Source organism: Terrapene carolina, unplaced genomic scaffold (assembly GCF_002925995.2).
Source record: "Terrapene carolina triunguis isolate 2854851 unplaced genomic scaffold, T_m_triunguis-2.0 Scaffold84, whole genome shotgun sequence".
Classification (NCBI taxonomy): domain Eukaryota; kingdom Metazoa; phylum Chordata; order Testudines; family Emydidae; genus Terrapene; species Terrapene triunguis.
Window position 1 is genome coordinate 909,814 of NW_020664435.1, and position 23,319 is coordinate 933,132.

General features: G+C 44.0%; 1 protein-coding gene across 3 annotated transcripts in view; it reads left to right on the forward strand.

The window, feature by feature from the left end:
• Positions 1-23,319, forward strand: part of GASK1A (golgi associated kinase 1A) — a 46,970-nt gene that overhangs the window by 20,886 nt on the left and 2,765 nt on the right. Inside the window, exons 1-4 of one of the 3 annotated variants that reach the window (XM_024198952.2) lie at positions 4,758-5,197; positions 8,201-9,691; positions 20,612-20,734; positions 21,841-21,944. In XM_024198952.2, the coding sequence (XP_024054720.1) occupies positions 8,222-9,691; positions 20,612-20,734; positions 21,841-21,944 (1,697 nt within the window). In that variant the 5' untranslated portion in view covers positions 4,758-5,197; positions 8,201-8,221. Of the gene's footprint in view, positions 1-4,757; positions 5,198-8,164; positions 9,692-20,611; positions 20,735-21,840; positions 21,945-23,319 lie in introns of those variants that run through there. The other 2 variants (XM_024198951.2, XM_024198950.2) reach the window with 2 other exon arrangements.

Consider the following 23,319-nt stretch of genomic DNA (forward strand, 5'->3'; position numbering starts at 1 on the left):
TGTGTAGACCAGCCCTAAGGGACAGGGTATAGTCCCATTCAGCAGAGGGCTAATTTGGAAGAGGTAGTTTGCTGGGGAAAAGAAAGAAGGGAAAAGAACTTAAGATCCTGGAAAGAAGGATTTAAGGCAGAGGAGAAAAGTAAGTGTTGATGTCTTTCAGACTCACAGGAGTGAAAACCATATTGTGAAATAAAACAACAGCAAAATGCTTTTCATGTGTGCATACCTTTATAATAATTGACATGTGGCAATACAGCAAACTCCAGCATTCCCTGTGGGGACTTTTGTTGTCCCTGGCTGCATCTTGGCTTTTCATAAGACAGCTTGTGGTGTAGTCTTAGGCAGAGAGCCCTGCCAACAGCCTCTGCAGCCTTTAGGTTAGGAGGCGAAAAGAAACAGTGCGTTGTAGGAATGCAACTGGTGAGACTCAACTCACGAGAAATGGCCAAGCGAGATGTGCTCCTGGATATGACTTTCAGTTTGCTTGGTGGAAAAGGGCATCTTTGGAGGATAGGGTCAAAATTCAAAATGATCTGGACAAATTGGAGAAATGGTCTGAGGTAAACAGGATGAAGTTTAATAAAGACAAATGCAAAGTGCTCCACTTAGGAAGGAAAAATCAGTTTCACACATACAGAATGGGAAGAGACTGTCTAGGAAGGAGTACGGCAGAAAGGGATCTAGGGGTTATAGTGGACCACAAGCTAAATATGAGTCAACAGTGTGATGCTGTTGCAAAAAAAGCAAATGTGATTCTGGGATGGATTAACAGCTGTGTTGTGAGCAAGACATGAGAAGTCATTCTTCCGCTCTACTCTGCGCTGGTTAGGCCTCAGCTGGAGTATTGTGTCCAGTTCTGGGCACCACATTTCAAGAAAGATGTGGAGAAATTGGAGAGGGTCCAGAGAAGAGCAACAAGAATGATTAAAGGTCTAGAGAACATGACCTATGAAGGAAGGCTGAAAGAATTGGGTTTGTTTAGTTTGGAAAAGAGAAGACCGAGAGGGGACATGATAGCAGTTTTCAGGTATCTAAAAGGGTGTCATAAGGAGGTGGGAGAAAACTTGTTCATCTTAGCCTCTAAGGATAGAACAAGAAGCAATGGGCTTAAACTGCAGCAAGGGAGGTTTAGGTTGGACATTAGGAAAAAGTTCCTAACTGTCAGGGTGGTTAAACACTGGAATAAACTGCCTAGGGAGGTTGTGGAATCCCCATCTCTGGAGATATTTAAGAGTAGGTTAGATAAATGTCTATCAGGGATGATCTAGACAGTATTTGGTCCTGCCATGAGGGCAGGGGACTGGACTCGATGACCTCTCGAGGTCCCTTCCAGTCCTAGAGTCTATGAATCTATGAATCTTTCATTTTATTTGTAGCTATATATTCACATATCTACTAGGCAACAATAAAGAAATGTAAAATGATTGCTGCAGTGCTAATTCTGTTCCTCAAAATACCAACTTTTATCATTTGAGAAGTGCCTGGTAACTGTTTTAACACAGCAAAAATCTTGTGATACTCTTGTCACCCCATAAGTCATATAGAAGTGCTTCAGTTAATGCCCGGGACACACTCTAACTGTGTAAACACAAAGGCTGAGATTCTGTGCTGCAGCTCCAGAAGATGCAGTACAGCAAAGTTCAACCCAGGGTGCAGCTCCCTAAGTAGAGCAGGGAATATAGGGGCAGCTCTACTTCACAGCACTGCCTTCCCTCCCATCTCGGGGCTGTTCAGTTCTATTAAGATGAGAATCTCTGTAACAGTGTAGGCTGTCCTGCTCCCAACACACCCCTTCCTGTCTTGGCTCTGGCCTGACACACCCCGAGGCTGGAGTTTGTGAGGGGGCCTATGCAGGTCAGCCTTCAGCAGTCCTATACTGTGCCAGTGTCCGAAGAATTCTCCCAGCCAGCTTACGGACTTTTGATAGCCTCTGTGCAATAGCCAAGGTGGAAGGAGAATCCCTCCCCATGGCTTCAGATTGCAGTCTGAATACCATTGCCCCCAGGGCCAGGACGAATGTACCTTCCTTCAGAACTGAATTTACAAGAAAGTTATGCTAGGCAAAATTCCTGTTTGCCTAGCCCCTGCAGTGTATGCTGCATAACTCTCTATATAATAATATTCAAACACAAACTAGCGATGGACAAACCTTAAGAGGCAACAGCGAGGCACAGCTCCAGTTTCTCATGGTCTGAGGGTGCTAACACATGGGTTGTGAGTTAAGCCTGTAACAGAGCTATGAGCTATCGACAAAATTTGGATCCAGATCCAAACTTCCTCACCGCTTGAGAGTGTTCATATCCAGGGATTTAATTCAGGCATCTCTACTCACCACAAACACAACAGGCATTCTATGTAAATGTACCCCTTACTGTGTATACATGTGCAGAAATCTGAAACCAGAATTCTGCTTACTTGCCCTGTTCCATTTCCTGATTTCCTCCAGTGCTTATTCAGCTAAATAGTCATAAACATAATGAGGATCCAGTTCCATGAGAACTGGAAGTCAGTGCTTTTCCTCAACCTAAGGCATGTTTATGTGGCTTGAGCAGTAGGAATATAGAGTTTCTACCGACAGCCACACCAATTTATATGGAACTGCCCAGGTTTTCAGCAAGTGGGAATAATGGATCATCACCATGGGAACTTGTGATGGGTTGTCCACCCCACTCAAGGCCTGAAGGGGTTAAGGTGGCTCGGTGGATCAATTAACTGCCTTGGCTACACCTGTTGATACCACAATGACACAATGACACTTTTTCCACAATGACAACAAGAAATTGGCAACTAGAAGCAGAGAAGTTGAGAGGCTGCTGCGTACAGCTGCTGTGTATTTATCATTTAACAAGATGTACAGGAGATTGTCCCAGAAAAACATCTATATTAAGAGGGAGTTAAGGTTGAGAGTATGTATCAGTAAGATAAGGGTAAAAATCATTACATGCATTCAGGGCATCCCGACAACCTTAATTCTTCCCTATAGTGACACAATGCAATAACCGTATGATTATAAATTTTTACTGTGAGATCCCATATTAAACCGACTTTTAAAGACACATTAGCTATTTTACTTATTATCCCCTCGCGATGCCACCAGCAGCAGAAGGAAATAAGTTATTTCCTTATTAGAACACAGAATCATCAGCTGCTTTGTTGTTAAGCTTGGGGTGAACGATGTGTGTGTATTGGGGAGTGTGGTGTGTGGGTGTCTCAATGTTGATCTATAATGTGGCAAGAGGGAGCCGCACAAAATGCAGTCCCATGGATCTCAGTGCAGCCCTGATTAAGGCCCCAATCCTGCTGGCACATATGCATGCTTAACTCTACTCCTGTGAATGATGGTAACTCACAGCAGTAAAGTTAAGCATGTGCATACATGTTTGCATGATCGGGGCCTTAGCTACATGCATGGCACTGAAATGAAATGGGGCTATTATTCTGGTGAAAGAACAAGTGCCACTGAATCTGAAAAGGGTCACTTTTATGTTGAATAACCTGTCCCCATCGAAGTCACTGGCAAAACTCTCATAGGCTTGAAGGCGGGGTGGGGGAGGAGGAAGAGGAGGAGGCAGGATTTCACCCCATGCCAGAGGATAAGAGTGGGAAGTGTTGACTGGTGGAATGCAACAAATCACACTCCATTGCACAGGGAAAGTCAGAGGAGCCCTTTCTACTGCTTTTCTCATCATGCCAAAATAAGAATAATTTCTCAGTTTCTGATTCAGTTCTTTCTTGGACCTCCATCAACCTAACATTCCTCAGTCTGAGCTTATTCTCCGGGTCACTGACAGACAGATGTCTACAACCTGGGCACACAAGGCACCACCTGTTTTACCATTTTTTAAAATATAAGAATCCATCTACTGCACAATTATAAACAGTGACTAATGGCAATGACATCGTCAATCCTTTTTATATTGTTCTCCAATTTTCTAAGTGAATTTTGTGCCAGATTTCCGGCCCTGGAGTGGGACGTCCTCTAGTCACAGACTAGGAACAGCACAGACAGAGGCAATGCAGCTGCCCTGCCTCCCATAGAGGAACTAGCTCTAGGGATAAGAAGGTAGATCATTCTCCATGCCCATTCGGTCCTTGGTCTGTTGGCTGGGATTGCCAGTTAGGGGACCCATTTACTATTAGGCTAGGCCTACACTATGAGCTGGGGATGGGATTTCCCTGCTTGTGTACACATACTCCCATCGAGCTAGCTGTAGTATACATAGCAGCATAGCCGCAGTAGCACAGGTAGAGGCAGTGGAGGCATGTCTGAGCCATGCTGAGCACAAACCCTCATGGAACCGGTGGGCATGTGCTTTGCATGGCTCAGCTGTGTCCCTGCTGTTGGAACCAGTGCTACCATGGCTACACTGCTATTTATACTCGTGCTACTTTGATGAGAGCTACTGCGCGTATGTGATGTGAACTGGGTAATCACAGCCCTAGCCCATAATGTAGACAGAGCCTTAGTGTCAAATGTGATGTGAGAACTGGGCGAACACCACCTTTCACATGGGCCAAAAACAGTCTCTAGGAACCCGGGCAAGACATAAACAAGCACTAAGTAATGAAAGAATTTATAATTTCATCCGTGACTGACTCAACCAAAAGGGTGAGGTGAATAAAATTCATTTGAATGATCATTCATTTTTGTTGCTTAAGCTTTCAATACGAAACGTTTACCATGAAAAATGCATCAACGGTAATGTTTTTCTCCTTTGTTTCAGTTATACGGCTAAACAAATGCCTGAAAATCTGTAACAGGTCAGCTCCTGCTCTGACTGGATTCTTGTTTAAGATGCCTGTCAGGAGCCACTTGACATAAATCACACTGCAAGCATTTTTTAATCTTAGCAATCCTTCTTGTGCCAAAGGAGGCCCCAAAGCTGCAAACCAGCCAGCTGTGACAGAACTAGACCTTTCGAGAGAACACATGGAAGTGGGAGCTGAGTGCATTGCTCACCAAACCAGGCATATTCAGAAACACAATGAAGCTCTGATAAGTGTAAGCCTGCTACAGGAACATGCTCAGACCTGCTAAGCAGACGGAGACCCTGTACTTAGAGACATCAGGCGGAGGTCTCCTGCTCCACATACCCCCCTCCCATCGGAACTGCAGCAGTTCTGCATTGCATTTTGATGTTGTGTCGCATTGTCCCAAAGGAGGGGGTTACAACTTGTTACCTTACAAAACCAATTGGTGAGTGGGCCTGTACAATTGTTAGTGTTGCTTCCTCAATACGCACTTGGCAGGTGAGGCCATTTCCATTGCGCCAAAAGTAAAATACAATAGGAAGTTGGCTTGGTAAAACTTCGGGCTCAATCACGGGCCCCGCTCTGCATCCATGCAGGTGAGCATGGAGTGTGAGATACCCCCTTATGCTTTTGTGTTGGCTATCGGCGTTGGAGTCACAACAGCAGCCTCCCGGGGTCCCCTACTCCCCCTCTCATACACATCATGGTGGTCAGACCAGCTGAGCCAGCATGGAGTGGGGAGCATGCTGCTCCAGGAAAGGGACTGCCATAGCTTACTCCTCCTATGGAGCAAGGGGGAAGCAGGGACTGAATTGTGACCGAGTCACAGTTTGGTTCCTGCTATGCTGCCCCTTCATCTGGGCAACTGTAGGACTAAATACAGCACTCAGGGAGAGACACTGTCAAGTAAATCGGTGGGTGTGAGCTTTCCTTCTTATTTACTGTCTGGGTATGATGAGCAGAGAGGGGCCAGCTTGCTAAAGAGGCTGCTGAAGGGACCCACGGCTGAATAAAAAGCACACGTCACTGAGGACTTAATTGCTGTAGCCAACTTTCTGCACAGCTCACAGAGGGAAACCAGTTTGAGGAGATGTGATACTTTGCTTGGTAAGGGGCAGGGAATATCTGGGTACAGCACAAAAGGCTCAAAGTTAAATGCAGTAGAAATCTGCCTAGGGAGTAAGTAGTAGAATTGCTCAATTGCTTGGGTTAATTTTCTGATATCCCGACACAAACATTTTTAGGCTGTTTACAATTTATTGAGCCTTTTTGTACTGTGTCCATACAGTGCCTAGTGCAATGGGCTCCCGGTCCACAACTGGGCTCCTAAGTGCTAACATATTACTAATCATAATAGAAATATTATGGGCTAACAGTACATACGGTTTTAAATTCACCACCCATTGCTTATTATTTAAAGAGTGCCATAGGCAAGTAAAAATGTGGCATGCTCTTTGTTACATGCCCATCCTATTCGTTCCTTTTTATTCATTTTTTCAAACACAGATTTATTTTACATTTATTTAATGATACTAAAATTTGAGGACAGAGCCAGGAAAGAGGATGAGAGTGGAGATGAGCAAAGGAAGGCTCAGACGAGTATTTTTAGGTGGTGTTTGAAGGAAGCGGGTGAGGTTATGAGGCACAGAGGCCAGAGAGGATGTTCAGGTGTGATAGACAGCATAAAAAATAAAGGTGTGGGGCTTCTTGTGGGAGAAGGCTGTAACAGGGACAAGAAGATGAGCCAACTTAGCAGAACATAGGGTGTGCGCTGGAACATGGGGCAACATGAAATTTTGATTAAAAAACTAGAAAGATATAAAATTAACAGGGCACACATTACATGGATTAAAAGCTGGCTGATTGACAGGTCTCAAAATGTAATTGTAAATGGGTTATTATCGTCAAATAGATGTGTTGCTAGTGGGGTCCCACAGGGAACGGTTCATGGCCCTACACTATTTAACATTTTTACTGATGACCTGGCAGTAAACATAAAATCATCATTGAAAGTTTGCAGATGACACAAAAGTTGGGGGAAGGATAAATAATGAAGAGGATAGGTCACCGATACAAAACGGTTTGGATTTCTTGGTAAACTGGACACAAACAAACAATGCCTTTTAATATGGCTAAATGTAAATGTATATATCTAGGGACCAAGAATGGTGGCCATACTTATAGGATGAGGGGCTCTATCCTGGGAAACAGAAAAAGATTTGGGGATCATGGTGGAAACCCAGCTGAACATGAGCTCCCAGTGTGATGCTGTGGCCGAAGGGGCTAATGCAATTGTTGGTTGCATAAACAGGGGGATCTTGAGTAGAAGTAGAGAGGTTATTTTACCTCTGTATTTGGCACTGCTGTGACTGCTGCTGGAATACTGTGTCTAGTTCTGGTGTCCACAATTCAAGAAGGATGTTGAAAAATTGGAGAGGGTTCAGAGAAGAGTCACAAGAATGATTAAAGGATTAGAAAACCTGCCTTGGAGTGATAGACTCCAGGAGCTCAGTCTACTTAGAATAACAAAGAGAAGGTGAAGGGATAACTTGATTACAGTCTATAAGTATCTACATAAAGAACAAATATTTAATAATGGGCTCTTCAATCTAGTAGAGAAAGTTACAACTTTCAGTGGCTGGAAGTTGAAGTAGACAAATTCAGACTGGAAATAAGGTGTCCAGTTTTTAATAGTGAGAGTAATTAACCATTGGAACAATTTACAAAGGGTCATTCTCCAGCTCTGACAATTTTTAAGTCAAGATTGGATGTTTTTCAAGAAGATCTGCTCTAGGGATTATTTTGGGGGCAGTTCTATAGTCTGTGTTACACATGAGGTCAAACTAGGTGATCACAGTGGTCCCTTCTGGCCTTGGGCTGTATGAATCTATACAAAACTAGAATGAGACAGAGACGAGGCAGAGATATAGAGGGATATGGTAAATACAGACCAAAGTCCTGCAATATTAGCAAATCCACCACTGAGGAACATTCCTTATACACTGGTAATCTATGACTGTCCAGATGTTCCTTTAAACTCTCCTGCTCTTCCACTGTCCCCAACAATAAGACATGATCAGTCTGCTGGTGATTCAGTGAGGCATGTTTTGCAATGGCCAGGATGCTGCACAATTGCCCTTTTAATTAAAATCTCTGCCTTTTTCACTTTCTTCTACTCTTCAGGCCAAATTCAGCCTTGGTGAAGCCCATGGAGTTACATCACAGCCCAGTTCTGTTCCCATTGATGTCATTGGGGGTTTTCTACTGGCATTAGTGGGAGCTGAACTGGAGCCTTAGCGAGTGCTAACACAATATGATCTACAGATACCATTTGCACTGATCAACCCAATTCCCTGCAGGCCAATACATTTCATGAAGACAGCTTCTGCCCTAGCTCTAGCTATCCCCCGTGATGCAGTCAATAAGGCTGTCCTTTCTGACTCCACAGGCTCAGAGATCATGGAGAAGAATGAGGCTGAAGAGACCACCTGTGGCTGGATTCTGCTTCTTGCTTGCCTTCTCTGTGGTGGCATTTACTAGTTTTCCTCTGCTGTTTCCAACTGAGTCCGATTTCCAGTTCTTGGCACTAGCTGAGCCACATGGGAAAGTCATCCGGCCCAGGCGTCTGTGGACAAACACCACTGCCTCTGTCCCCCGGCGGGCCAGAAGCTTTGACCACAGAGAATGGGAACCCGCTCCCCCTGGCACCGATCAGGAAAGGCAATCCTCACACCATCCCCACTCTGCCTGCAAGCCAAAGAACCAGCCAAGCAGCCTACGCCGACAAAACCACACACTGCTGAAAGGAAAGAGAAAGCACAAAGGGGAGATTAGGAAACATAACGTTGTGAAAAGCTCTGAAGCCAGCAGTAAATTACAGCATGAAAACATTCCCCGCAGGACCAGTGGTGAGAAGAAAAGGGAGCTTAATACTCATTTTTCTCTAAAGAATACAGGGAACAATGTTCATTTCTATAAGCTGACAGGGAAAAAGGCAGATATGAAACCACAAATGGAGGAGGCCCCTTTCTTTTCTCCTTCACTCAGCAATAAAAGGGGTTTTCAGGAAGGAAAGCCGGAGTTTGTTTTACTTCTTAAGAACTCTTTTGCAAGCCAGCCAACTGTGGCACAGGACCAACGCAAACCAGATGTGCAGGCAGCTGGCGCTGAGCCGCAGCATTCAGATTCGATTAAAGCCTTTATCTCGGAAGCAGATAGCAGGCTGCCCTTCAAAGGTGCAGCAGGCGCGCAGAGACAGACAGGCAGTTACTCCCAGGGGCCTGGAGAGCCAGGAGCTCATTTCTGGGTGGGTGTGGCCACGCAGTTACAGACATCTGAATGGTGTGTGAAGACTCCAGAAGATGCCCTTTCTGCCAAATGGGAGGGCCGCCTGAGGTTTGGTGAGAGGATCCCACCTTGGTTTACTGCAGACGATGTGCAGAAGATGAAATGGCTGGCAAATAGCGAAGTGGTGACCAAAACCAGAATTCCTGCCCATGGACAAATACTCAGAGTCAGCCTTTTGGCCACCCAAGACACTTCCCCATCTGACCTTAAACGAGACTGTTCCGATGGGCTCTGTGGATTAATAAAGCGGCCCAGTGACCTCTATGAGGTGCTAGCTTTCCACTTGGACAGAGTGTTGGGGCTGAATAGGAGTCTGCCTGCAGTGGCCCGCAAATTCAACAGTCCCCTGCTGCCCTACAAATACACCAATGGTGCCGCAAGGCCCATCGTATGGTGGGTGCCTGATATCCAGCACCTAGATGATGCCAACAATGACCAGAACTCCTTTGCACTGGGGTGGCTACAGTACCAGTCTCTGCTGCAGCAGCGGTGTGGCATGGCAGATTCCAGGGCAGCCCTCGGAATAGCTCCGTGTTTGAGTGTCCTGCACACAGAGTGGGCCAAACTGGCACTCTTTGATTTTCTCCTACAGGTATGCATGGTGGTGGACCAATCCCTGTCTTTCTTTTTTCTTCTCTTTAGTGTGTATGTGTGTGGAGGGGTGTGTATTGGGCATAGCTATAAGTCTTGTTTCAGTGAAAGTCTTGTTTCACAAAGTTGGGGAGAGGGGAAATCTGGGGAGGTCTCCAACTCTGGTGTCAAAAAAATGTGAGCCAAACAAACCCAGCAGAAGTACACATTATTACTCTCATAATTATATGTGTATGCGGTGTTTGTTGTGGATGTGTCGGTCCCAGGATATTAGAAAACCAAGGTGAGTGAGTTAATATCTTTTATTAGACCAACTTCCATTGATGCGAGAGGCAAGCTTTCAAGCTTATGCAGCATTCTTCAGGTCTGGGAAACATACTCAAAGGGCCACTGCTTCATACAAGGTGGAACAGATTGTTTAGCATAAGTACTTAAAATGTGCTAAACAATCTGTTCCATTTTGTGTTTTGCAGTGACACTCTGACTTAGTTTCCCACACCTGAAGAAGACCTCTGTGTAGCTCAAATGCTTCTCACCAGTCTCTACCTCACCCACCTTGTCTCTATAATTATACGTGGCATTAATAAAAGACTTTCCATAGTCAAAATGCTTTAGAAATACTAATTAACCCTCACAAACCCCCTGGGCGGCAGACAGGTAAGCATTATTATTCCGATTTTATGAATGGGGAATCTAAGGCACAAAGCCAAATGACTTGCCCCAGGTCACACAGCATATCAGTGACCGAGCCAGGATTAAAACACAAGAGTGCCTGGCCTCCAGAATAGTCAAAGTAGCCTAAGCAAAGGTGTGTGTCTCCATCCAAGCTCATGCAGTCCTTCTTCAGACACCTCGCTGAACAGAACACGACACGGCGCAGTGAAAGCAAATGGGAGGTTGAAAGAGAAAGCAGAACTTAGGCCCAGATTGTTTGGTTTCCAAACCCAAATTAACATCTGAAATGAAAACTCACTGATTTTGTTTGTTTTCAAAGTAGGAAACAGTGGTTTTTTTCCATGCAGATTTGTGATTAAAATGGATCCTGGACAAATGTGCAAAAGTGAAAGTTTTTTTTAAAATAGTCCTTTTCATATTCCAGTGGCATCATCTAATTAGGATGATTTTGTACTCTGAGTTAAAGTAGGTCTGTGGGGCCATAACCATGTGCTGATCACTGTACCACTACCCACATGGCTGTGATTCATTATGAATCAGATTAGTGGAGTTCACAACACCATTTGATAATCAACCTGTGACACAGGGCTCAGTCCTGCAATAGTCAGTCAAATCATCCTATGGACTGAAATGGCACTACTTACCTGAGGAAAAGTTGCCTGATTGAGCCTTGAAGAGCAAAGGTGGGGGGAGAGGGGAGGGGAAGAGGAGGCAGGCTGGATACTGGGGCCAGATCTCTTGCTGGAATAAATCAGTGTAGATTCATTGACATAAAAGGTGCTGTGGTGACTTACACCATAAGTATAGCTCACCATCTGTAAGCTCTGTTACCATAAGACTCCACTCAGCCTCAGGACAACCCCGTATTCCTAGTAGGAACGCGGAATGCCTGCAGTCTGGACTTATTCATGTTTTCATTAGCTTTTCAGTTTGTCATGATCATCTAATCTTATTTGAATTCTCAAACGGCAGATAAAGAACAGGAAGCCTGGATCATCAATCAGTACAACTCTGTACAAGGATTTCTCACACAGATGACTGATTCAGTCAGAAGCCTGACACTGACACGAAACCAGGGGAATTCTGCCTTTAGCAGGGATATGCTGGATTGCTGCCGCTTTACCACGGGAGCCGTCACTATCATTTGTTTTAAATTTTCAGGTTTCAGAGTGTCTGGGACTCGACACTGGAAAAGACTGAAACCGTACACAGTAGCTTTCCATTCCGAACAAACCTTCAGTGTCGTAGTTGCTGGATCAAGTGTGGCAAACTTCCTAAACCACCAGACTCAGTCTGTTTGCAGAATGAACTACTCTTCAAGTAGAGAATTGTGCAGCAAAGCAAGGAGCTTCATCTAGTTTTGCTGGGTCTTTGCCACTCATTTCCTGGTTAGCATTACACCAACCAAGTCAAACAGTGATGCCTGAAGTACTCCAGGCTTCCTTAAAAACATTGGCATGGGGTTATGGGCAGAGGATTAGGTTTCCTAGAAAAGAAGATGTCAAGAACTCTTTGGCTTACCAGTGGGTAAAAGCAGCCTAGTAGAAGCATCTTGTAAGAAACAGCAACTTTTAATTACAAAATACACACTTGTCCCTCTAACAGTAACTCCATACTGTCCTGGCAAAGCTGTATGTTTGCTATTACGTACTGTAGTGTCCTACTCTGTGAGCTTTTGGTCCTCATTAACCTCCTGATGTCACCACTTCATTAGTACTTGTAGTGTCTTCAAGCCTAGACAGGACCTGATTTCCTAATTTGAAAACCCCCCAACCAACCAAATATAACCCAAGCACATTTTCAAACGCCAAAAGCCCTTCCAACCTGCTTCATGTATCAGAGAGAAGCACAAAAAGGCTTTTTTTGTCATTTATAACGCACATTTTAAAGAAAAATGTCTTTACTTTCACAAATCAGTGTTGGCGTAGCTGTCAATCTTCAGTAAACGTGTTTAATAATCAATGTGTGTGGAAGGGAGAGACAGTTGTTTTATCACTTCTCAATGTACTGTGCAGTTTGCAAGCTCAGTGTAAAGTTGTGCTTTTGTATAGTTTGTACATGCAAAGCCCTTTGGACTTGAAGGGGAACATGGATACACAGGCAAGCTTCAGACACATCTGACCTGATCCTGATCTCACTTATTCTAGTTTTATCCTGGTGTAACCTCACTAGTTTGGGTGGAGTTACTCCTGATTCACACTGGTGTGAGGTCATGCTCATTTAAAAGAATCTTATGTCAGTCTCATGTTATCCAGACTCTTTTGTTCCTGGGTGTCTTTTTGTTGCTGAAAATCAGCTTTTTTTTTCTCTAACCAGGATCCTTCCCCCATCATGGAGATTTTCCTTCTCTTCTGTATGTGGATTAAGAGTGCTTAATCTTCCATCTGGAAAATCAGAACCTGCTGCTTATGGGGGATTATTACAGTGTCTCTGAACAGAGAATTGTGAGTTATTAGGGGCAACTGAGAGGAAGAAGAGATGGTTTATATGGGAGATGGAGTCTTATTTATACACCTCAGGGGTATTACTTAGCACTGTAGGGACAAGCATTATGGGGGGGAAACTATCTGAAAGGTTTTAAAAAATCTCTGCTAAAATATGTGTTCCCATTACCTTTTTTTTTTTGGCAGAGCTTAACCATTAATCTTTATAACCTCAAAGCATGGCTGGCAGAAGGGGTCAATCATGACTAGATTTAACAAATCCAGTCATGACTGGAATATTTTACATTAACATTCATATTTAAAACGAATCTAGCAGGAAATAAAATAAGTGTTTAAAGAGCAGAAATGGAAATTCTGGGATCGGCTTTCTTGTGTGTGACTGTTACTTTAGAACTTACTAATAAACACATCCAGGTTTGAGTTAGTGGCGTTATGGGGTGAAATCCTGGCCCTAATGAAATCAGTGGGAAAATTCTCTTGACTTCAATGGGACCAGGACTTCACCCTTGGTGTTTTTACTTAAAAACCATATGGTCAAATCCTCAGCTGGTGTAAATCAGCATAGAAGTCAGTGGAGCTACATTGATTTATACCAGCTGTGTAAATCATTTTTAGCTTTTTCCATTTTTCCATTCTCTGCCCCCCTCATTCCAATACCACCACTTCCCATCTCCCGGCCATGAGCATACGCTTGTGTGATGTCAGGCCCTGATAGTGAGTGTTATTGTCTCCCCAGTGTTATTGTCCAGCATGGATTCCTTCTTTGCTCTTTGATTCGTAATCCTCCACAACTCCAGAGTAGCAATTTATCTCTGGGCCAGGAGGCTTAGGAAAGTAACTCTCTTATAGGAGAACACCAATGCCCCTTTGTGGACTGATTGCCAGTGCACCATGTGAACAGCTACTGCCTCTTCTCCTGCGTAGAGATATGGCAGATCTCAGATTCAACCGCAGCAGTGATGGGGAGACTACAGTGGGCCATGGGCATACCAGACAGAAACCAGACAGTAACTCAAAAATACCAGGAAGAGAAAGATTCGGGACAAGTTTAGTCTCTTTTCCACTTCCTTGCCTCGCCACTCAGAACACATCAAGGGCCTGATCCAGCTTCCATTGGGAAACTTGGGCCCCATAGCAAAAATCTCATTGGATTCAAGGTGAAGATTGGGCCCTAAATGAAAAGGATGATGTTTGAGGGAGACTTTTATCTAAGGAGGGAGACTTTTATCTAAGGTGTATGCAGACCAAATGACAAAAACAAACCACAGAGTTTCTCAATAGCTCCAAAGAGATCATCACTAATGGAAAAGTCCTATCAAGCTAAATAGGGATGAAGCCAGCAGGATATTATAGAAACGTAACACAGTTCTTCAGAAATGACTCAAAAACCCTATAGGATTTAATAGGGAATGAAATCCTTTGAATCCTGAACCATTCTGTAAAATTTTGGAGCAGGGATAGACTTCAGTAGTGAATTCTATAGGATGATCCAAAAATTCCATGCAAGGGTTATCATTCTGTATTACGTTCTATGGGTCTTTCCCCTAAAGGAGTGCCTCTATTATTTGCAGCCTCTCTAATATACATTGGCTCCTAAAGGCCAGCTGTACTGATCAAAATCCTTTATGAACACCTCACAGAGACTCCTCCTATTTTTCATACTGTATATATACACACCCATCTCATAGAATTGGAAGGTACCCTGAAAGGTTATTGAGTCCAGCCCCCTGCCTTCACTAGGCAGGACCAAGTACTGATTTTTGCCTCAGATCCCTAAGTAGTCCCTTCAAGGATTGAATTTACAACCCTGGGTTTAGCAGGCCAATGCTCAAACCACTGAGCTATCTCTCCTCCACTACTGAACTATCCCTGTAGCTCACTAACATGATTCAAATCACTCTCTATGAACCTCTCTCCACAAGCAAAAAGTTTGCTGCCAAGAAAAATCACCAGAAGAGAGAGCACAGTGTATTGTGAACACTGCTGTTCACTCGCTGAGCAGTGCTGCTAGAAAGCAGGATTAGAACACCTCTGTTTCAGTTATCTCCCAGTTTGGCAATGTCTGCAGCATTCATCTCTTAGGTAGTGATTTTTAGCTTTGAGTTGGCTGGTCACTTCACATACCATCTCTCTCTTGATTTGGCTCAATAATACTGCCTTTGTCTACACTTTCCTGCCTCAATTGGCAACATTGATCTTACGGTAAACATGGCAGGAATCCATCAAAATACAATAGGTTAAATTAATCCAAATCCTAGTCCCTTTTGATGTCAATAGCAAAACTCCCATTACCTTCAGTCCAGGTAGAATTAGGCCCAAATGACCCAGTTCCACATGATTAAAGTCTGCTAGGGATGTCGTGAGAACCACGGGGGGTAGAGATGTATGATCCTTACATAGCAACCTTTCATGCAAAACTCAGATGGCACCACAGGAAAGAAACTGGCCACATTTTGTCCAAAATTTTATATATGGGGTCCGATTCTCATTTCCACTGAGGCCCCTTTGCACCTCTCTGGCAGTGTAAAGGGGCTGGAAAATGCATGCATATATAATGTGAGCCCTCATTAAGGCCCCTTTATGTTGCCAGAACAATGTGAAGGAGCCTCAGTGTAAATAAGAATCAGCCACACAAGAAATTGCTCATACAAACCAACCCAGAGAAAATATAGCGCTTGTCTGATAAAATAAAATAAACTCTAGAATGACCATCCCCGACCTGAGCACCTCCCATCCCTCAACCCACCATCCTTCAACAAAAGTAGAAAATAGGTAAGGGGTTCAGAATGTCCTCAAAGTCAATAAATGCCAGGTCTGTCAGACCAAGGCGGGGAGTGAGTTCCAGAGTCAAGTGCCAGCCATTATCAGCATGTCTCTGACATGCTCTTTTGTACTTTCTTCCAAGCTGCCCTTTATGTGTCCAAATCCAGAGAAAGTTCACCTCTTCGGTAATGCAGATAGCAAACTACAATCGGCTGATGGCTAGGTAGGTGGAGAGCTGTGATCACTGCTCCTGACTGGCTAAGAATTGCACCCACCCTGTTATTGCTGTTATCCCATCTCCCTCACCCTCCCCACCACAACCCACTTGTTTTCATCATTGTCCTGTTGGGTCTGGTCTTCTAAACAGCAAGCTCTTTGGGGCAAGGATGGTCATTTACCGTATATGTTTGTACAACACTTATCATGACCGGGGCCCTGAGCTGGGTGGCTTCTAGGCAATCCCACAATATAAATGTTAAGTTCATCCACAAAAAAAAACGACATTAAAAGAACATTATTAAGGTTTCATAGTTAAGCCGTTCAAAGTTAGGAAATGCTAGAATGAAGATGAGTGTGCTGTAGTGGTTATAGACCCGTCTGTCCTTGTGCCCACAGCCTGCCCTTGTCTCCCTCTGCTTCTCTCCAGCCCACCCTCCCCCATCCTGGTTCTGCCCACTTCTCCCTCTCCCCCTCCCCACACCATGGTTCCCGCTCCCCACCTTTCTTCATTCCACTCAGTGCAAGAATCAGAGTGAAGTTCTATGGTATGTTATGCAGGAAGTCACACTATACAATGGCCATAATGGTACTTTTGGCTATACTGTCATATACTGCTCATGGAGAGTGACTTGCCACCAATTTGGAAGAGTTGAAACTTATTTAAACTTTTTTGGAGTCTTTGCCTAGGCATGAATTTTTCCAGATCATGCTTTGTTCTTTTGGTATGAAACCTGCAATATGTTGTAACATGGTAAATCTTCCAGGCTGGATGAACCCTTGCAAACCCCAAATATAATGCATAGTCTCATCTCTAAATTGTAGACCTTTGAGTTGGTAGACCTGAATTCTATTCCTGGTACTGCTCTAGACAGTCTCTGGTGTCTTGGCTAAGTCACTGAAATTCTCTGCTTCTGTTTCCTCATCTGTACAAGTGGTATAATGATACTTACCTCCTTCATAGGGTGGTTGAGAGGCTGAACTCATTAATGCTTAGAAAGCATTTGAGATCATTAGATGGATGGTATGTGTCTGTTTCTATTACAGAAATGTACAAGATGTAATAAGCTGTATAAGTAAAGCCTAGGTGGAATATGGTCTTACCTTAGCTCTGCCTATACGTAAATAAAGACACAGACTGTCCAGGGGAGCAGATGTCAGTCGAGAGAAGGTGCGTCAACTCTACACTGTGCATCACAACTGATCTGCAAGATCATCGTTGTCAGACAATTAGCCAAACCAGCTCCTGGAGAGAGACTTAAGTCAGATGTCAGACTCAGCCTGTACCTTATAACTTCTGTTCTTCTAATATACATTTATTCCTTGGTTTCCTAAAAACAGTCTCCCAGCAACATGCTAAAAGGTACAGCCTCCCGTATTCTAGTGGGTGGAGCAGAGGCAATACGTTCATATCCAGATGGGCACACAACAGTTACCACAAGTACCAGGCAAGGGAGGTTTTTTTTTTAATGAAAATACAGTGTGGGCTGGGGTCAGCCTTCAGCAAAGGAGGAGAGGGGATAGAAAGGTAGGTATTATATAGTAGGGTGGGGCTGAGTATGCTAATAAAATGATGTAATAGAACAGTTCTCAAACATGACCCCTTTTTAATGGGGTCGCCAGGGCCTGCATTAGACACATTGGGCCCCGGGGCTGAAGTTGAAGCCTGAACTCTGCCACCCAGGGCTGAAGCCGAAGCCTGAGGGCTTCAGCCCCCCCTGCCCAGGCCGGTGTGGCTCAGGCTATGGCTTCAGCCCCACGTGGAGCTGTGTAGCAATTTTTGTTGTCAGACGGGGGTCGTGGTGCAATGAAGTTTGAGAACCGCTGTAATAGAACCATGAGATTGATGATATTAATGCATGTCTCAAGCCTCTGAGCATGCCCAGTGTGACTTGACTGTTTCGAGACACCTGAGCAGACTCAGACTCAGTTGAATACTTGTGCAGTTAATAAAAGGGCTGTTCCCTCCTGAGGCAGGACATAGGAATCTGATGTAATATATTTCGTGGGAGTTTTTCAGATGACACCTGCAAAATCTAGGTCTTGTCTGATCTGCATGAACATTAAGTATCCCAGGCCTCTTTCCATAAGAGTATTTCCATGATGCTTACTCTCCAAACTGACCCTCTGTCTCACTGGCATGCATGCTGTTGTCTGCCATCTTCCCCCCAGAGTGGTGGGAGGGAAGTCACAAGATGTTATTACCCATTCTCATGTGCAATTTCCCAGTTTGCAACGCTGCATTTGCAGACATAAGTACCCAGCCAAATTGGAATGCAGTTACCTTTGAAATGTGGCCAATGTCTCCTCCTGTGCATGACAACTTATGATTTTTTTCATAGTCTTCCAGTGAGTATACCGAGTCAAACTTCTGTCTAGTGCACAAGCACATTGACTCTCTCTGTAAATCAGCTGAGATTTTCTTTATGTTCTGCACAGACTATTAATTCTGCTATGATGGAAAATGACAAAAGGTGGGAGAAATCAGTGTGCTGCACTTTCAGGCACCTAAACATAGGATGTGCATGGAATAAGTGTGACATTTTCCTGAGTTCAAATGCATTTGGTTTCAGAAAATACTTTAGCTCTAGGGTTTCCCTGAAGGAGAAATATTGCCTGGAGTGCCTCATTAAACATCAGCCGATGGGCCTGTGTTAAGAAATACTAGCATGGCATCAAATTAATTAATTTGAGATCTAAGAGGGCTAGGAATATAATGGTCACACAAATCAAACTGTGCATTCCTTATATCACTTTATTCCTCTGTGCTTTGATTTGAGTTTGGGGTTCAGACAAAACTCAATTCAGCTAACAGTTCTGGTAGTTGTTAAGTTGAAACTGTGGAAATTACCTAATATCACATGGTTTCCACTGAAAATCATAAATCCCCCTCTTGGCACCTGAAACTCAGCTCAGGTTCACTTGAAATTTGGCCCAGCCTGACCGAAAGGTTCATGAACCTCAGCGAACCTGAACTGAGTTACAGGTTCATAACCCAAAACCAGGCTATAGATTCACATGTCTCTGGTTTGAACCAGATTCCTTGGCAATCTCATGCGAAATCGGTCAGTTTCGCTACGTACTTTGGAAATTCTGCCTGCCTCAGCAGCACTGGTCCCGTTTCAGGAAAGTGTGATGTGTTTGCAGGAGCTGATTTATGCTGCTGTGCTCTGGCCAGGCCTTGTTCGGAGGAGGCAGGGAGTCAGTCTCCTGTATGCAGCCCTGGCACTTTTGCACACCTCTGGGGTGATTATTATATAACTGAGACAGCAGACCGTCTGCCTTGTACAAAGAAGCGTAAAAACCAATAGCTTATTGTGACAAAGCTAACAGAGTGGGGCATGAAAAATTAGAAAGGGGTTATGGCTTCTGGGTTTCACTTGATAATGATAACATTAATCTTGAAGGAGAGTCAAATCCTATTTCTTCCTCCAAGGATACGGCGTGTCATGTGTGCAGCACAAGTGAGGTGGTTCCACTCTTCAGGAGTGGGGTAGGGACAAATATGGGAGCCCATGTTCATGTAGAAAGTCTATGCATACCTAGGTGTCATGCAGCCCAACACCTTCTGCCTGGGTTTAGTAAATGGAGCAGGTTGGGGGGAGGGAGGTTTAGACCAGCCAGTCTGCCATGAGGGGGATCCACCAGCCATTCCCTCTGTGTGGCAAGCATACAGCAGGTAGGCAATGGGCTAAAGTAGTGACCCCATAACATCCTATGAAAGGATTCCTTCTTCCCTGTGCCAAACCGTATACTCAGGGGAGGATGTGACCCTAAGGATTTGGATGAAAATTTCAGACATGCCAGTTGCTGCCAGAGGTGGCTCCTTCCTAGCAGTGGTGGTTCTAATATTGAGGCACTCACCTACCAAAAACCGGGGGAATAAACCCAAAGTCAAATTGCTTCATCCCTATGTCAGGCTAAATGCAAAAATGTTAAATTAAAATCTAGACATTAGATTAAGGATCCACAAGAGGAGAGTTGTTTCTGTGCCCCGGACTGTATAATGCACACTCCAGTAAAGGCTCCAGAGCAGGAGCAGGACTTCAGGGAGGGCATCAGCATTTCATTGAATGGGCTGTCAGGAGTGAGGAGGAGCAGGTTCAAAAGTGCCCATGAATTACTAAACACAGATGCAGCTAAAGCAAGTTACAGTGCCCCACCTGGAGTAGCCACCTTGATCTGCAAACTGCACACAGGACAAATCCCGCACTATGCAGGTGTTAAGAATATACCAAGGGGCCAAGCAAGCATAGAACAATTCCCCACGCTCCCTTGTTCATTCTTCTCATTTCTATCAAGAGTTGTTTTGATTATTATTAGGGAAGGGTGAAATGGTTCATATAAAACAGGAACCAACCTAAACCTTCATCCAGTATTTGAATTTGCCTGAGAAAATCCCTTTCTGAGGTTCAAAAAAATTCAGTTAACTTATTTTTTTTGTTTTGCCTTAATTTTTATATGCATCTCCTCTTGGTTTCAGATAGAAACAGAATCTATTCAGTCCATGCAAACATCGAGTATTGAAATACCGCAAGCAGGAAGTGTCTGAAATCGTGCAGGAAAGCCGGTTATTGGGAGCTTTGCAGTCCACTTTCCAGACCAAAATGGTTTAGAAAAGCAGCTACATTTTTGAATGGTTCTCTGAACACCCACCAATCTTTTATATAAACAGCTCTTTCATTAACGAATACTCTGGATTTTTCTCTAAATTTTATCAAGTTTTTTTCTTCCAGGCATGAAAAGTTCCCTGTTAAACTACAACTTAACATCTCCATCCTGAAATTCCTGAAGCCTCTAAATACTTCAAATGTCACCCACAGGTTCATGACCGCCTGGACCGTTACTGCTGTGGATTTCAGCCAGACCCTGCAGAACCCTGCATGGAAGAAATGCTTCATGACAAATGTAGAAATCCTGCAGAGCTGGTCCTGGTCCACATCCTGGTATGATATCGCCAAACATTGTGTTTGCCTCCATCCTTTCAGTTTCTAACCTCTACCAGGCCAGACTGGTTATCTGTTATTGACTCTTGTTATGTTTTTACCCCCGCCACAAAAAGCAAAATATGTCTAGGTAACTTTTATTTCAGGGTAAGAGAAAAGAAAGAACGTGTAAAATGTCTGCAGGTTAGATTCTTATATGTATAACTAAGTCAATGGGACAACTGGTGGAGTAATTTGCTGCTCAGTGTAAGTAAAAGTATAGTAAGTGTAAGTGTATCTGAATCTGGTCCTGAGAGTGAGTGAGAGAGAGCAAGCAGCAAGCAAGGTGTGTGATTCTCTTTGTAACATTCTGCATCTGAAATGAAACGCAGTGTGACAGCATGAGGCAGGGAGATCTCTCTCCATTTAAAGTTGCAGCACTTAAAAAGCAGAATGACATGATCTCCTTCTGGCTGCGTAGCCGCGTACACACTTCTGAAGTAAAAGTTCAGCGTGACATAGCAGTCGTACAGTGGCTGTATTCCTTCACAATACGCACATTTTATTCTGCCAGAATATTAAACAAATGAAATTCAATCTACTTGTCTTCTCACCATGAAATCAAATACCGGGCTGATAATAAATATTGTCCCTGGATAATAATAAATAAAACAGGCAGTTAAGAATGAAGTATGACATTGAGGTTGCTCAGTAATGTTAGATAATGACAATCTGACTTTCATCTTAGAAATCTACTACAGACCAATTTAATCCTTGGGGACGAGATGAGTTTAACTTTAGGGACCTGGCCATGGTGACCCTCTGCATTTTATTTGGCGCAGCTGGTACATGTGCTCAGCAACTTAAGACTTCTGGGTTAAATTGTGGTTTTGCTACCAGCTCCAAGGCAAAGGGCAGCGCATAGTCACACTGGCCTGGGTGCAGACAAGAAGTTTGTCTCTAAGAGTTAATACGTGGTCCCTGGTTCCACCCTTGCTATGGACTGTCATTGCTGCCAACCCTAAATATTCAAAAAAAACCACTCTTTGCATACAAATTACCCTTCCTTCCAAAATGTCAGCTCAAAGAACCCCCAAAATGTGAACTTCTTGCTTTTTTCCCACCAGATCCGGGGAAGTGAGCCTTCTCGCCTAGTGTTCATTGACAATGCAGGCAGACCTCACCATCCGGAAGCAAAACTCAACTTCAGGCTCCTGGAAGGCATAGATGGGTAAGAAGGGCAACAGAAGCGATTCTAGCTAACAGTACCGGAGGGTCACAGCCCATGCCACTGGAACATTCCCTTCCTTTCAGAATATATAAGGCAGAACAGTTAAGGTTCTTCAATAAAAACAGATGTGTCGCTGGTGAGAATAAATTGGACTGGATGGGGCTTGCCTGGGTTTGTGAAGTTTTCTTCTAGATAGTGATTCTTAGGGCTCACAACCAATAGAAAGACTGAGTCCTTTACATTCGCATATACCTCGTTGATATTTACACCCCCGCTCCGCCCCCCCATGACGATGCTAAAGATGTTTGTTCCACATATACCACTACTGAAAGCTGTGCAATCCCACGTTTGTATATCTTAGTTTCTTGGATTGCCTTTTCGCTCAAGTCTCAATATGGGGGCAGAGCCAGGTCCCCTTCAAGATAGTGGAAAGGCTCCCATTGATATCAGTGAGGTTTGGATAAGGTCCTATATGCAGATATCAGGGCCTCAGTCCGAGCTAACATGCACCCGTGTAAATCAGGAGTGGCTCTACTGAAATTAATGGAGTTACAGTGGTATAAAAGTAGAGTGAGATCAGAATCAGGCCCTATGTGCGCATATTTCACACTGAGGTGAATATTTATATCTCACACCGGGGGTGGCTAATGACTACCTCAGAAACTATAAAGCATATTATTTTCCCTATAACTGGCAGCTGCCCAAACTATCAAACAAACAGGTATTTCAGTATTTCATGCGTCATTGCATATCCAGCTTGCACACGTTATCAGCCTTTTGATTTGAAACCATTTGGATTCATTTCTGATTGCACTGTTGTGGAAGCAGCTCGCCTATTACCAGCAGAGTTTTATATAGTTTACATCCATTGTCATTTGTCAGCAGAAATGGGAACCACCCAAACCCTTGGACCAGAATAATCCTGGACTTTGAGTAGTTTGAAATCTGGCCATAGCTCCAAAGCTTGCCGCTTGAGTCCCTTTCCATGTGCTAGGGAATGACTTGTCACAAGACACTTAGGCCACTTGTGTCCCCTAAAGCATATGCCTGGAACCTATTGGGTTAACATGGTAACAGCCCTTTAATATCAGGGTATATTTTTCACACCGAATTGCTCTCGGGCATCCTCGCAAGAGCTGGACAAAGACCTAAACTGAGGCTCTAAACACCCCTTGAACACTGAAGGGTTGAAAATCCAGATTCAAATGTTTTGGGCGAGGGACAACTCTCTCACTCTGTGCTTATTAAACTGTTACCGCTTTCTACACCTCTGCATCCAAGAAAAATAGTTAGCACCAAAACAATCTCTGCTTTGCATCAAATATGAACAGAACAGAACTCTGACTACTTCTGGGGACAGAGACAGAAATGGAGC